This window comes from Papio anubis, chromosome 19 (genome assembly GCF_008728515.1).
Source record: "Papio anubis isolate 15944 chromosome 19, Panubis1.0, whole genome shotgun sequence".
Classification (NCBI taxonomy): Eukaryota; Metazoa; Chordata; class Mammalia; order Primates; family Cercopithecidae; genus Papio; species Papio anubis.
In genome coordinates, this window is record NC_044994.1 from 18,338,046 (window position 1) to 18,352,848 (window position 14,803).

Below are 14,803 nucleotides of genomic sequence, written 5' to 3' on the forward strand. Positions count from 1 at the left end.
GTGAAACCCCATCTCTACTGAAAATACAAAATTAGCCAGGCGTGTAATTAGCTGCGCGTGGTGGTGGATGCCTCTAATCCCAGCTACTGCAGAGGCTGAGGCAGGAGAATCACTTGATCCCAGGAAGTGGAGGCTGCAGTGAGCTGAGATTGTGCCATTGCACTCCAGCTTGGGGAACAAGGGCAAAACCTCGTCTCAAAAAAAAGAAAAAATTCAGTCAGCCAGCAAATATTTATTAAGCACTTACTATGGGCCAGGCACTGTAAGAATACAGCAATCAGCAATGAACCACAGTAAGAAGATCCCTAGCTTCAGAAATAATCATTCTGGAAGAGAAAAAGTTGAAATCCTACTGGTCTGTCAGCATTTCATCTAGTAACTCTTTGATCTCGGCTTCCTGACTTCACTCCTTTTGCTTGTTTTCACCCACCTCTGCAGCCTCTCCTACTTCACTAGTTCCCTTTATTGACTTCTTTTTCTATGCTACTGCTAAATGCTGAGGTTTGATGTGGGTTCTTCTCTCTTCCCCACACCTTTTCTTTGTTAGTGATAACACTCAATCCCATCACTTTAAGTAACATCTATACTGTGTCAGGAGGTGCGGGCATCGGGGTAACGTAAAACCTCGACTGCATTTCGCTTTCAAGTTCCTTTTGATCTTTCCCATCAGAGCTGTTTCACCTCTAGTCTTCCCCATCACTGTGAATAAAATCATAAAATCACCCTCCCCCCAAGTTCTTAAGCAGGAAATGTTGGAGACGTTCATAACTGTTCACTCCCTCAGCTACTTTATTTAATCTACCGCTAAGATCCATAGGTTTTTACCTCTGTGGATTGTGCTTTTTGCACTGCAGTTTTGCATTGTTGAAATGTGCCATCTGAGTCAGGTGCGGTGGCTCACACCTGTAATCCCAGCACTTTGGGAGGCTGAGGCTGACACTTTGGGAGGCTGAGGCCAGGAGTTTGAGACCAGCCTGGACCACATGGCAAAATCCCATCTCTACTAAAAAGACAAAAATTAGCCAGGTGTGGTGATACACACCTGAAATCTCAGCTACTTGGGAGGCTGAGGCAGGAGGATCACTTGAACCTGGGAGGCGGAGGCTACAGTGAGCCGAGATTATGCCACTGCACTCCAGCCTGGATGACAGAGCAAGACTCCATCTCAAAAAAAAAATTTTTTTTTAGTCAGATTCTCATCCTGTTGCCCAGGTTGGAGTACAGTGGTGTGATCTTGGCTCACTGCAGCCTCAACCTCCCTGACTCAAGCGATCCTCCTGCCTCAGCTTCCTTAGTAGCTGGGACTACAGGCACATGCCACCACACTTGGCTAACTTTTTAAAATTTTATTGTGGAGATGGGGTTTTACTATCTTGTCCACGTTGGTCTCGAACTCCTGAGCTCAAGTGATCCGCCCACCTTGGCCTCCTAAAGTGCTGAGAATGTAGGCATGAGCCACCGCACTCTGCCGAAAACCATTTCTTCTAGTAGAATGGTAACTGACAATGTAAAAGAAATGAGTTAGAAAAATCACTATTTTGCAGCCATCATAGTGATAATTAATTCAGCTAAGAGTCATGAATGGATACTAAACTTAATAGGTGAAATCTTAATGAAGAACAGGGTATTTTCATAGTTGCAAATATGTTTCACATGTTTATTATTAATTACAGAGAGGAAAAATATAACTTTAAATAAGAATCCTGGCAGATATCATCACGAATAAATGGCTACGTTTAGTGTAAACGATGGTAAGATAGACCTACATCTTATGTTTCCTAATGTGATACAAAAGTCATAACATCATTTATATAGTATCCTGTCAAAATGCATAACCTCAACTGGGCATGGTGGCTCATGCCAATAATCCCAGCACTTTAGGAGGCTGAGGAAGGAGGATCACTTGAGTCCAGGAGTTTGAGAACAGCTTGGGCAACATAGCAAAACCCCATCTCTTAAATTAAAAAAAAAAAAAAAAATTAACTGGGCATGGTAGTGCACAACTGTAGTCCCAGCTACTTGGGTGGCTGAGATAAGAGGATTGCTTGAACCTGTGAGGTCAAAGCTGCAGTGAGCCATTATTGTGCCACTCTACTCCAGCCTGAAAGACAGAGCAAGCGAGATCCTGTCTCTTAAAAAAAAAAAAAAAAAAGTCTGGCGGGTGACTCACACCTGCAATCCCAGCACTTTGAGAGACTGAGGTGGGCAGATAACCTGAGGTCAGCAGTTCAAGATCAGCCTGTCCAACGTGGTGAAACCCCTTCTCGACCAAAAATATAAAAAATTATCTGGGTGTGGTGGTACACTCCTGTAATCCCAGCTACTCGGGAGGCTGAGGCAGAGAATCACTTGAACCCAGGAGGTGGAGGTTGCAGTGAGCCAAGATTGTGCTGCTGCACTTCAGCCTGGGCAACAGAGCGAAACTCCGTTTAAAAAAAAAAAAAAAAAAAAGATGTATATATTATCGAAGTATTTAGGGGTAAGGGAAGGGGCATGTCACAACTTATTTAAAAGTAGTTCAGGATCAAAGGTGTGTATAGAATTGGTTCTCATTATTTAAGGTAGTTATGTTCTTTAAAGGCACAACTAACACTGAATTAGCCAACACTGAACTGCTGCTCCTACAGGAAATACAGTTAAGCTCCTTCGAGCCTCTCGTCATGACATTTTTGACCACTGACCAATACCTGACCTTATTTCATGTGTGTTTCTGTTTAAAGACACTTTATTCAATATAGATTGTTGATTCCTTAACATTGAACTAAGTCAACAGCACTATAACTCATGCTTGAAGAAGCTTCTCTAACGTGTGCGTTATCTCTTTGTAAGCGCAGCTTCTTTGCACTTAGGAACACTAAACAGCTCTTCAACACTTTGCCTGGGGGCTGTTTTATACAACAAAATCACCAACAGAAAGCACAAAAATGTGACAAACATGCACTAAGTAGACTACCAAAAAAAGGCACTTGTTTACAGTATAAGAGTGAAAATAAGAGGCAGAGTGTTACCTTTTTCAGTCTCAGCTGGAAATATGCGGATCAGGCAACTCAAATTTGTATTGCTCTATGCATATCTACAAAACATAGCAAAAGTGCTTTGATGGATGATTGATTTGGGGGTTATGAATACATTTTAGCAAGTAGAAAAATTCACAAATACAGAATCTACAAATAATGAGGACTGAAGGTGTGTGTGTTTGTGTGTGTATACACCTACATACAGACACATATATACACATGGAAAGAGAGAGCAAGAGCAAGTGGTAAAACAAATCAAAATGTTAAGCATTAGTGAACCTGGGTGAAGGATATGTGAGAGTTGTAAGTAGTATTTATTTTTTGTGAGACAAAAATGTAAAGAACCTGGCACTAAATAGACTGCAAAAAAGGACACTTGTTTGCAGGGTCTCACTTTGTCACCCAAGCTGGAGTGCAGTAGTACGATCAGGGCTCACTGTAACTGATACCTCCTAGGCTCAAGTGATCCTTCCAACTCAGCCTCCTGAGTAGCTGGAGCTATAGGCACGTGCCACCACATCCAGCTAATTTTTAAAATGTTTTGCTATGTTGCCCAGGTTGGTCTCAAACTCCTGGGTTCAAGCAATCCTCCCCCCTTAGCCTCTCAAAGTGCTGGAATTACAGGTGTGAGCCATTGTGCCTAGCTGCAAGTAGGACCTCTTGCAACTCTTCTCTAAATTTGAAATTATTTGAAATGAAAAGTTTAAAAATTCAATAAATTCATATTACTCCTCAGCTTAAAATATTTAAATTGCTTTCACGTGCACATCACACATCCTTTAAGATCATGAAGAGTTCAGGCCCTTATCTGCCTCTCCAACATCATTCAGGCCACGGTTCCTCCAGCTTACTCTGACCAGTCTCAGAGGCTTTCTTTTAATTCCTGGAACACTTCCCTAGCTCCGTATCTAAATTAGATCCTGTTTATTATTCTCTTTCAAAGCACAGCATTTATCACAATTTGTAATTATACATGCAAACAATTATGTGTTCTTGTTTAATAAATGTTATGTATAAAATAATAATTATGAAGACATTTTAGAAATGGGGAATTATTTAGGTGACCTGATTTAAATGTTTAGGCATGGAAAATTATTTAGGTAAAGTTCTACATTACAAACAAAATTATTCATACACTGCACAGAGTAGCAAACATAAAATGGACAAGAATTAGAAATAATATGCAAATGCTTCATGTGATGGTTCATGCCTGTAATCCTAGCACTTTGAGAGGCCTCAAACAGGAGGATTGCTTGAGGCCAGGAGTTCGAGACCAGCTTGGGCAACAAAGCAAGAGCCCCACTGTCTGTACAAAAATAATAAAAATGAATGAAGTACTATACAAAAATGAGAATTCAGGAATAATGATGGAATTATAAACAGATGAAAATTAGTAAGTTTTTTAGGCTGCTTTTAGTAAGAGAGAAAAATAATACCACTTCAAAGACTGATTAATTACAATGTTAATGCTAAACAAATCTTTTTTTTTTTTTTTTTTTTGAGACGGAGTCCTGCTCTGTCACCCAGGCTGGAGTGCAGTGGCCGGATCTCAGCTCACTGCAAGCTCTGCCTCCCGGGTTCACACCATTCTCCTGCCTCAGCCTCCCGAGTAGCTGGGACTACAGGCGCCTGCCACCTCGCCCGGCTAAGTTTTTTTTGTATTTTTTAGTAGAGACGAGGTTTCACTGTGTTAGCCAGGATGGTCTCGATCTCCTGACCTCGTGATCCGCCCGTCTCGGCCTCCCAAAGTGCTGGGATTACAGGCTTGAGCCACCGCGCCCGGCCGCTAAACAAATATTTTAAATAAAAATCTCTGGCCAGCCATGGTGGTTTGGCCCTGTAATCCCAACACTTTGGGAGGCCAAGGCAGGAGGATCATTTGAGGTCAGAAGTTTGAGACCAGCCTGGGTAACATGAGATACTGTGTCTACAAACCAAACCAAAAAATTAGGTGGATGTGGTGGTGTGAACCCTGTAGTCCCAGCTACTTGGGAGGCTGAGGTGGGTGATTGCTTGAACCCAGGATTTTGAGGGTGGAGTGAGCTATCATGGCACTACTGTTCTCCAGCCTAAGAGACAGAGAAAGACTCTGCGTCTAAAAAATAAAATAAAATAAAATAAAAAATAGACTAGAGTATAGAATGAAGAAGGAGCAAGGCTGGTGGTGTGGAGGGAACCCAGTTAGAATAATTCAAGTGAGCATTCTTGGGTATGAATTAAGAGCGTGGCAGTGGGAATGAGAGACTGATGGATTCCGGGGATATTACAGATTTGATTAAGAGATTGACAGGATCTAATGACTGATTGAAACAAGTGAAGAATGGGAAAAACTCAAGGTCATTTTTTTTTTTTTTTTTTTTTTTGAGACAGTATCCCTCTGTCGCCCAGGCTGGAGTGCAGTGGTTCGATTTCGGATCACTGCAACCTCTGCCTCCTGCGTTCAAGCAATTCTCCCTGCCTCAGCCTTCGGAGTAGCTGGGATTACAGGTGCCTGCCACCACGCCCCACCAAATTTTGTATATTTAGTAGAGCCGGGGTTTGGCCATGTTGGCCAGGCCGATCTCCAACTCTTGACCTCAGGTGATCCGCCCTCCTAGGCCTCCTAAAGTGCTGGGATTACAGGCGTGAGCCACCGCGCCTAACCTCAAGGTCAATTCTTTTTTTTGAGACAGAGTCTAGCTCTGTTGCCCAGGCTGGAGTGCAGTGGCGCAGTCTCAGCTCACTGCAAGCTCTGCCTTCCGGGTTCACGCCATTCTCCTGCGTCAGCCTCCTGAGTAGCTGCGATTGCAGGCGCCCGCCACCACGCCAGGCTAATTTTGGTCAATTCTTAATTTTACATTTTGGGTCACTGGAGGGAGGTTGATCTAGTTCACTGAAATAGGGACCATAGGAGAAAACGCAGGTTTGAAGATGAGACACAGCCGGCTTTCTGTATCCTTGGGCTGCATATCTGCAGAGTCAACCAAGTGCGGGTTGAAATCTGCATATATGGAGAGGCAACTGCTGACCAAACGTTAGGTTGAACTTGTGGGACACCCAGGTGCAGACACTAGGCAGTTGTTTGTATAGGTCTTAAGGCCAGGAGAGAAATCTGGGGTCAAAGATATAGAAAGTCAAAAACATATAGATAGAAATTAAGCCATGGAAGTAAATGTCATCACCCAAGAAAAATATAGACTGAGAAAAGAAAGCTGAAATATTTAAGCCCCTATTACTATACGAAGAATTGTAGGAGGCACCAGGGGTACACAGACAGGACAAAATTTCTGTCTCTGAGGTGCTAAAGCTTGGGAGTGGGATAGGAAAGGGTCAGATAAGTGCTTTTTGTCAGGTATCTACTAAGCATTCGGTTCTCTCTTCTCCTCCTCAAATTAACATGACACAGCCCACTAAACTATGGGAGAGGATAGGCAAGAAAAACTTGAATAACAATATAATGAGTGCTATGATAATGTGCTATGGGATGGGGAAGAGAGGCTTAGGTTATTGACTTTTGAAGCCAGATAGGAATTGGCCAGGTAGAACATGGGGAAGGTCTTTGAAGAAAAGTAAAATAATATATGCAAAGTCATGAAGTCAAGAGAGACCTTGGGATATTGGCAAAATTCCTGTACTTCCCTATGCTGCCATTACAAGGTGCCCATGGCTACATGGCAGAGTAGAATTGATTGGACAATTTAATAGGTGCCAGATCATAATGAACATTGTATGCCATGCTACTTGAGATTTTATCCTGTGGGTAACAGGTGGATGTTAAGAAGTGGTATGTAGGAGAGTTGTAAAATTAGATTTGCATTTTAGGAAGATTGTCCTAGAAACAGTGGGAGACATAGATTGGTTTGGAGGAAGGGAGAATGATCAGAAAGGAATTTACACAAGTTCCCACCACCACAAATATCCATCTACCAGTGTCTATGGCCAAGAACTCTGCCTTCCCTTCTCTTGCCATAGATGAATGGTCTATGGCTCCTATCAAAGCTCAACCCCTCCACTTGTGCACCTAGATTAAAAAAAAATTTTTTTAGAGATGGGGGTCTCACTATGTTGCACCAGCTACAGTGCAGTTGCTAATCACAGGCAGAATTATAGTGCACTACAACCTCAAAGTCCTCAAGTGATCCTCTACCTCAGCTTCCCAAGGAGCTGGGACTACAGGCGCACATTTGTGCACTAGATTTTGTCCCTTTCTTTGCCTTCAAGGACATGGTTCCAACAATTCAAATATTCCTCTTTATTCCTCTATCAGCAGTTTTCCCTCCCTACTGGAACACTGCCATCAGCATACAAACATGTAGTTATTGCAAAGAAAATCTCTTTCTTGACCTCATCTCTTCTCCCATGGCCCCATTTTTTTCTCCCTTACTTTGCATTATAACTTTACATTTCCATCCATTCGTTCATGAACGTGCTTTAAATAGGCTTTCATGCCCACATTCCACAGGACTACTCTTGTCAAGGTTACCAGTGACGCCCACATGGTGTTGCTCTATTGAACAGGCACTCCCTAGTCCTCATTTTATTTGGCCTATCTGCTGCATTTGATACAGTTGATCACTCTCTTCTCTAAAGTTAACTTTTTTGGTTTTTTTTGAGACAGAGTCTTACTGTGTTACAGGCTGGAGTGCAGTGGCATGATCTTGGCTCACTGAAACCTCTGCCTCCTGGGTTTAAGGGATTCCTGTGCCTCTGCCTCCCAAGTAGCTGGAACTGCAGGCACATGCCACCACATCAGGCTAATTTTTGTATTTTTTGTAAAGATGGGGTTTCTCCATGTTGCCCAGGCTCTTCTTAAACTCCTGGCCTCAAGTGACCCACCCGCCTCGGCCTCCCAAAGTGTTGGTATTACAGGCATGAGTCACTGTGCCCAGCCTGACTGATGTATTCTTTATTGCCAAGCTTATAGTAAGCACTCAATAAATGTTACATAGATGAATGACTGAAGGTAGGTAGAGAGGAGAGGCTTTTGAAAATAATATAATTCAAGAAAATTGGTGTTATAATACAAAATATAAAGTTCAGTGTTTGCAGAATCTTTTACAAAATAAATATTATTTTGGCGATTTTTGGCTCTTGAACAGTCTTATTACTTTTTCCACACTTACTGTGAAGTGAAAAGAAATGATTACACACTGAGAAAATAGCCTGTCTTCTTAAGGTTAAGACAGTATTTGTAATAAGCTTCTGCTTGGCCTAGCTTCAGCAAGCTACCATACTTGTCCAGGTTCATGAGATCCATTAAAGGTACTTGGATGCTATGTTGAGGAGACTGGAGAGTATTTAGCTGTGCTTACAGATTTCAATTCTCACTAAGAATATATATTTTAAGAAAAAGTTTGTCTTAATTTTTGGTTATGCAAATACGACACATTTACTGCAGGAAAATTTAAAAATGCAGAGAGACAAAAATGATCACTTAGAATGTCTCTAAATAGAAATATCTTCCATTAATAGTTTTGTGTGTAATCTAATTTTTTATGAGTATCTGTTTATTGGCTAATAATTGTTTTTTTCTTTTTCTTATCTTTTTTTTTCTTTTGAGATGGAGTCTTGCTCTGTCACCCAGGCTAGAGTGCAGCAGTGCGATCTCAGCTCACTGCAACCTCCGTCTTCCAGGTTCAAGCGATTCTCCTACCTCAGCCTCCCAAGTAGCTGGGATTACAAGCACGCACCACCACACCCAGCTAATTTTTGTATTTTTGATAGAGATGGGGTTTCACCATGTTGGCCAGGCTGGTCTTGAACTCCTGGCCTCAAGCAGTCCTCCTGCTTGAGACCTCTCAAAGTGCTAGGATTAGAGGCAGGAACCACCACATCAGGAATTTGCATATCATAAACAATTATAAGAAAAATGCGAGGCTCACGCCTGTAATCCCAGCACTTTGGGAGGCTGAGGCAGGAGGATCACTTGAGTCCAAGAATTTGAAATCAGCCTTAATAACATGTTGCCAAAATTACTTTTGCACCAACCTAATAGTTAGACCCTTGTCATTGCAAAACAAACAAAAAAACAAACAAGCAAAATTAGCTAGGCATGGTGGCCTGTGGTCCCCAGCCACTTGGGAGGCTGAGGTGAAAGGATTTCTTGAGCCCAGGAGGTTGAAGCTGCAAGTGAGCCATGATGCCCTCACTGAACTACCCTGGGTGACAGAGACAGGGATACCCTGTTCTCCCTTGCACAACCCCACACCCACCCCGCCCTGCCCTGCCGAAACACACACACACACATGCACTCACACACACACGTACTCACACACGCCAGAGAAAGAGAGAGAGAGAAATGCATAAGGTTAACTTTACGAAAACATATAGTTCCCCAACCAAGTCTCTTTGTAATTTGATGGTGGAGGTTAATTACCTATCTACACAAAGTATGTGAGTTGAGGGTGGGGGTCTAGTGGAAATTTAGAAAGGGAGAGTCCTCGGAACAAACTTTGATCCTTCCGTAGCCAAGTAACTACTATATGGAGGGGAAAAGAAATCAGGGATAATTTGCCCATTTAATGAAGAACATATCTAAGATTCAAATACACTACACTATTTTGCTTCACTGAAAATGTTGCATAACTTCATTCAATTCATTACCTTAGCAAATATTTATTAAATGCCTTTTATGCTCAGGGCATTTTGCCAAGGGCACTGTGGGATACATGATTAATCAGACGTTTTTGGAGTAATGGAAAGAGATGTACTTTGGCATCATACTGACGAGTTTGAATTCCAGCTTCTTGGAAATACTACTCTTTTAACTGCAGTTTTTAAGTTTGTAAAATGAAGGAGTTAGAAAAAGGAAATGCATCTTTCACAGGAGGTGCTCAATAAATTGAGTTTTTCTCTCCCCAACTCCACTTTGAGGCATCTGCTAGAAGGTAAGTGATCAGGGAATTCACCACAGAAAGGGAGGGAGTGTGATTGATTTGGGTCATGAGATGGATTTAGACTCGTCAAGAAGTGAGAGACAGTACAGGTGGTAAGTGTGTGGACTTTACTAGATCTTGTGAGTAGATCTTATCTAAACGTGCCGGCACACGTTTACAGAGAGGTAGAAAAGCAGGAGCTGTAACTGTCAGGTTGCCTGCTATTTTAGTTCACTTGGGCTTCTATAATGAAATATCATAAACTGGGTAGCTTATAAAAAGAGAAGTTTATGTCCCATAATTCCAGAGTTTGGGAAGTTCAAGATCAAGGCAGATACGGTATCTGAGAGTCTTGCTTCCTAGACAGCAGTCTCTTTACTAAAACCTCACATGCTGGAAGGGGTAAGGGATCTTTCTGAGGTTTCTTCAAAAAAAAAAAAAAAATTTATTTAATGTATTTAACTGACAAATAATAATTGTATGTATTTATGAGGTATCATGTGATGTTTTCATGTGTCATGAAATAATTAAATCAAACTAACAGATTCATCACTTTAACATGATTTGTCCTGAATGGAATCCCATTCAGGAGGGCCCCACCCTTATGATCTAACCACCTTTAAAGGTCCCACCCTGTAATACTATCAACTTCAGCTTTAGCATTTTAACAGTCAGTTGAGGGTATAATCCCAACACTTTGGGAGGCCCAGGCAGGAGTTCAGGAATTGGAGACCAGCCTGAACTACATAAGGAGACCCCGTTTGTCCTAGGCACAGTGGCGCTCCCCTGTAGTTCCAGCTACTCGGGAGTCTGAGGTAGGAGAATAGGAGGATCACTTGAGCCCAGGAGGTGGAGGCTGCAATCAGCCAATGGTGCCACTGCACTCCAGCCTGGGTGACAGAGTTAGATCCTGTTTCCAAAACAAAACAAAAAACACAACAGCATTCAGATCATAGCATCTGCCTACTTGTAAAATCTCCTTGCAGTGCAGTGTTGGTTCGTACAAACATACAATATTATGACTTTAGCTTGAAATTAAGGCATCTTCTCTGACTGCATTACAAAGAAGCAAGTTTTTTCATATCGATTCAGTCAACACCTTTTATTTATCCAGATAATGTCTAGGATCGCACTTAATATCTAAGTGCTAGAATCTAATTATATAGGTATTAAAAAGCATTAAGTTTTGAAGACAGACACACAATTTTAATGTTTAGAGGTGACAGAGACATCTACAGCAGCACCAGAGAAGAAAAGATTTTCCATTTAAGATTTTAGGTAGTTTAACTCTAAAATGTGAAAATAGGCACATCTCACACACTATAAAACTATACACCATTTTAATTTTTACAACGTCAATTCTAATTACTAATTTTGGCAACGCTTCAGTAACGCTTCAGTGTGAAGACACCAGAGAAAATCAGTGAAAATGCGTGATTGAACTCTTATTGAGTCACTCTTCTCGGAAATCAGTCCTCCCCATTTTCTCCTTAAAAAATAGAATCCTGGAGATAGTCTAGTCCTGGCTTTTCGAGGAACAAACAACGGGGGACACAGAGAAACACGGATGCCGCAGTTTTCCAAGTGCGGCTTGCCCCTCCCACGTGATAGGTTTCTGGTATCGCCCCTCCTTGCTGGGGATTCAGGGGAAAATTCTAACGCTCCGTGGAGCCGTCCCCAGTGACGTCACGGGCGCGGCTCCGCTCCTTGACCAATCACGCGGCTGGATCCCGGGGAAGCCCGGGGCGGCGGCGGCGGCCTGGGCGCGTGCGCGAGGTCTCCGCGTGGCTATATAAACATGGCTGGCGTGGCTGCGCGGAGGGGCCGTGCCAAACGCGCGTAGGGGGCTATGGGCGCTCTGTGTTCGTAGTTTTGAAATTTCTGGCGGGGGAGCCGCTGCGCAGAGTTAGGCTCGAGGTGCGAGCTACGACCTTCCGGGAGCCGCACGTCCAGGCTCCGCAGCAGCGGGACCCGAGCGTGAGGCGCCGGGCTGAGGCAGCGCACGTGTGAGCGCCGCTGAGGAAGCTGCGAGAGGTCGGGCGGGTGTCGCTCCGGGGGCAGCCCAGGCTCGCGCGGACGGGAGGAAGGTCCGGGACGCGCGTGTCCTGCTGGGCAGCCGGCGCCCGTCACTGGTTTCGCTGCTGCGGCCCCCGCGCCTCTCTCCAGCGATGCTGTGGAGCCCGAACCGCACCGGAGTCGGCTGCCACGCGCCAAGCCTCCCCTCACCTCTGCTCCTGGAACCGCAGCGCCGCAGCTGCTGCTGAGCCCCTGGGGGATGCCCGCCGGCCTCACCGAACCCGCCGGCGCCGCTTCCCCGGCTGCTGTGAGCGCCTCGGGGACCGTGACCATGGCCCCGGCCGGGGCGCTGCCGGTGCGGGTGGAGAGCACTCCTGTGGCCCTGGGCGCCGTGACTAAGGCTCCTGTCAGCGTCTGCGTGGAGCCCACGGCGTCCCAGCCCCTGCAGTCCCCCGTGGGGACCCTGGTGACCAAAGTGGCTCCGGTCAGCGCCCCTCCTAAACTCAGCAGCGGCCCTAGGCTGCCTGCTCCTCAGATAGTCGCCGTGAAAACCCCCAACACCACGACGATCCAGTTTCCTGCTAATTTGCAGCTTCCTCCAGGTATGTTGATCACCCTTTCCAGCCTCGTCTGTCGGTCCAGCTGGCGGTGATGGGAAAAGTCGTAGCCCCAGATTGCTCCTAAAAAAACCTCTGAGCCACGGGAACCTTTCATAATCTTGACTTTACAGGGAACACATTCTTTTTGTGTCATTACTGCATGGTTTTTCTTTTCATATTTAAGGAAAGAATCTTTTCACCTAAGTCACACAGTAAAAAGCTGTATCAAACTAATTTTCGGGGGAGGGCTTTCAGGCACTGACTCTTAGGTGGGGGAGATAATATAGCTAAAGTTAATTTCCATGTGGAGGAAGGACCAGTTTGTACCGTGGATTTCCATACGCTTAGATGTCGAAGTGCGTTGTACTTATTTTATTAATTATGAATGAATGAATGAACGAATGAGGTATGGTTTCGCTCTGTTGCCCAGTCTGGAGTGCAGTGACGCGATCACGGCTCACTGGAACCTCGAACTCCTGGGCCCAATCGATCCTCCCGCCTTGGCCTCCCAAAGTGCTGGGATTGCAGGCGTGAGCCACCGGGCACGGCCTAACGGTGAAGTTCTTGTGTATTAAAACTGAAAGAGATTTTTAAATTTAACCAAGTCAGGATAGTTTTACCGCTTTCTAGTACCAAGTACGAATAATGCTGTTCCTGCACAATCTTTAAATGTCTTAATGATTCTAACTTTCAATTAGCAGAATCCCTGACTGGGAACACGTGCCACAGTTGTCAAACAGATCAGAGTCACGCAATTGTTACAGTTGCAATTGAAGCCGTCCGACGAATGCTACTGTTAATGAGTCTTTCACTACTTTCTATCCTAAGGCTTTTTACTCTGTTGGGCTGTATTTCATGATTTCTCTAAAGGTTTTGCTTTGTGATAATTTACGTATTGTAAATATGCTGAATGATTTTGGGGTGTTCAGTCTTACTTTACTGAAAGTCTCTTGGAATTTGCTTTCTATTAATTTTGTTTAGCAGTTATTGGAACTCTGACCTGCAAAGATGGTAAAAAAAAAAAAAGGGGAAGCATTGATTCAAAAGATTCTATAACCCTTAATAAAATGGCAGGGGTCCTTTTTGTATGTAATGTTGTTGTTAGTCATACACGTTGTGAATAGATTATGTTTTTCACTTTTTATGAAGTTCTATTTCAGTTTTATATGGTATACAAGGTATGTAAAACTGTTAAGGCAGTGTTACAGCAGTGTGCAGCACCTAATACATTATTTGGCAGTTCTAAATTGTTACTCTACGTTGTTATTCTGCATATATGTTTATAAATTAGTTCTGAATGTGTTAGAATGAAATCACCCCCTAATATGTTAAACTGTAAATCCTATCTAGTCACTGAAGTTTATTTATAAATAATCAAAAAAAAAAAAACTATTAAGAAAGAACTGTCGGAAAGGCTAAGGCACGAGAATTGCTTGAACCTGGGAGGTGGAGGTTGCAGTAAGCCAAGATACCTTGCCAGTGCACTCCAGCCTGGGCAACAGAGCGAAACTCTGTCCCTCCCCATCCCTTCCCACCCCCCACAAAGAAAGAACTGTCAAGAGTGAAAACTTTCTGGTAAGTGAGAGTGAATCACTTACTGGAGGATTGGGGCCTTACCATGCTAAGCACTTTTAACAAATTATTTATATTCTTTTATTTGTTGGTCATAATAGACAGGTAGCAAATAAGGAAAGAGGTATCTAAGAGTAAATAATTTGTCCAATGCCAGGCAACCCATAGGTGTCAGGGGGAGTTTTAGCTCAGGTCTGTTTAACTCTATTCTTTCCACAACTCTATGCTTATTTTTTTACTTGTATGTGTACGGTATGCGTCATTGAGTGTCAGTAATGAAAGGTGATTCAGAGAACTTTAGATTTCAGTCTTTCATTTTATATACCAAGGAATCAAAACTGAAACTTGGCAGAGTTAAATAGTAGCAAACTAGGACCGTAGTCTAATTATGTTCATGGCACTGTATTAAATCATTGCATGCTGTTTACCTCTGAGAAACCCCTACAAAAGAGAGAAAGAAGATAATTTGTCTTTAGGAACTGGTCGTTATAGAGGAAGTGGGGTTTTGCTTTTGGGAATTTCTGCTGATGTGTGGCAGAAGGGTGTACTAATTACATCTGTGCTCTTATTGGGCAGGATGAGACAAACAATAATTGAAGAATGAAATGGAAAGACTGATTAAAGTAACTTTTTAAAAACATTATGAATCTTGTACTATTTCTTTTCTTTCTTTCTTTCTTTTTTTTTTTTTTCCTGAGACAGAGTGTCACTCTGTTGCCCAGGCTGGAGTGCAGTCGCATGATCT

General features: G+C 43.2%; 1 protein-coding gene across 2 annotated transcripts in view; it reads left to right on the plus strand.

Annotated features, from left to right (window-relative positions):
• The first annotated feature begins 10,819 nt into the window (after nt 1–10,819).
• TAF4B (TATA-box binding protein associated factor 4b) overlaps nt 10,820–14,803 on the plus strand; it is a 151,078-nt gene continuing 147,094 nt past the window's right edge. Inside the window, exon 1 of one of the 2 annotated variants that reach the window (XM_031658749.1) lies at nt 10,820–12,489. In XM_031658749.1, coding sequence (XP_031514609.1) covers nt 12,147–12,489 — 343 coding nt within the window. In that variant the 5' untranslated portion in view covers nt 10,820–12,146. The remainder of the gene's footprint in view (nt 12,490–14,803) is intronic. The other variant, XM_003914256.4, reaches the window with a different exon arrangement.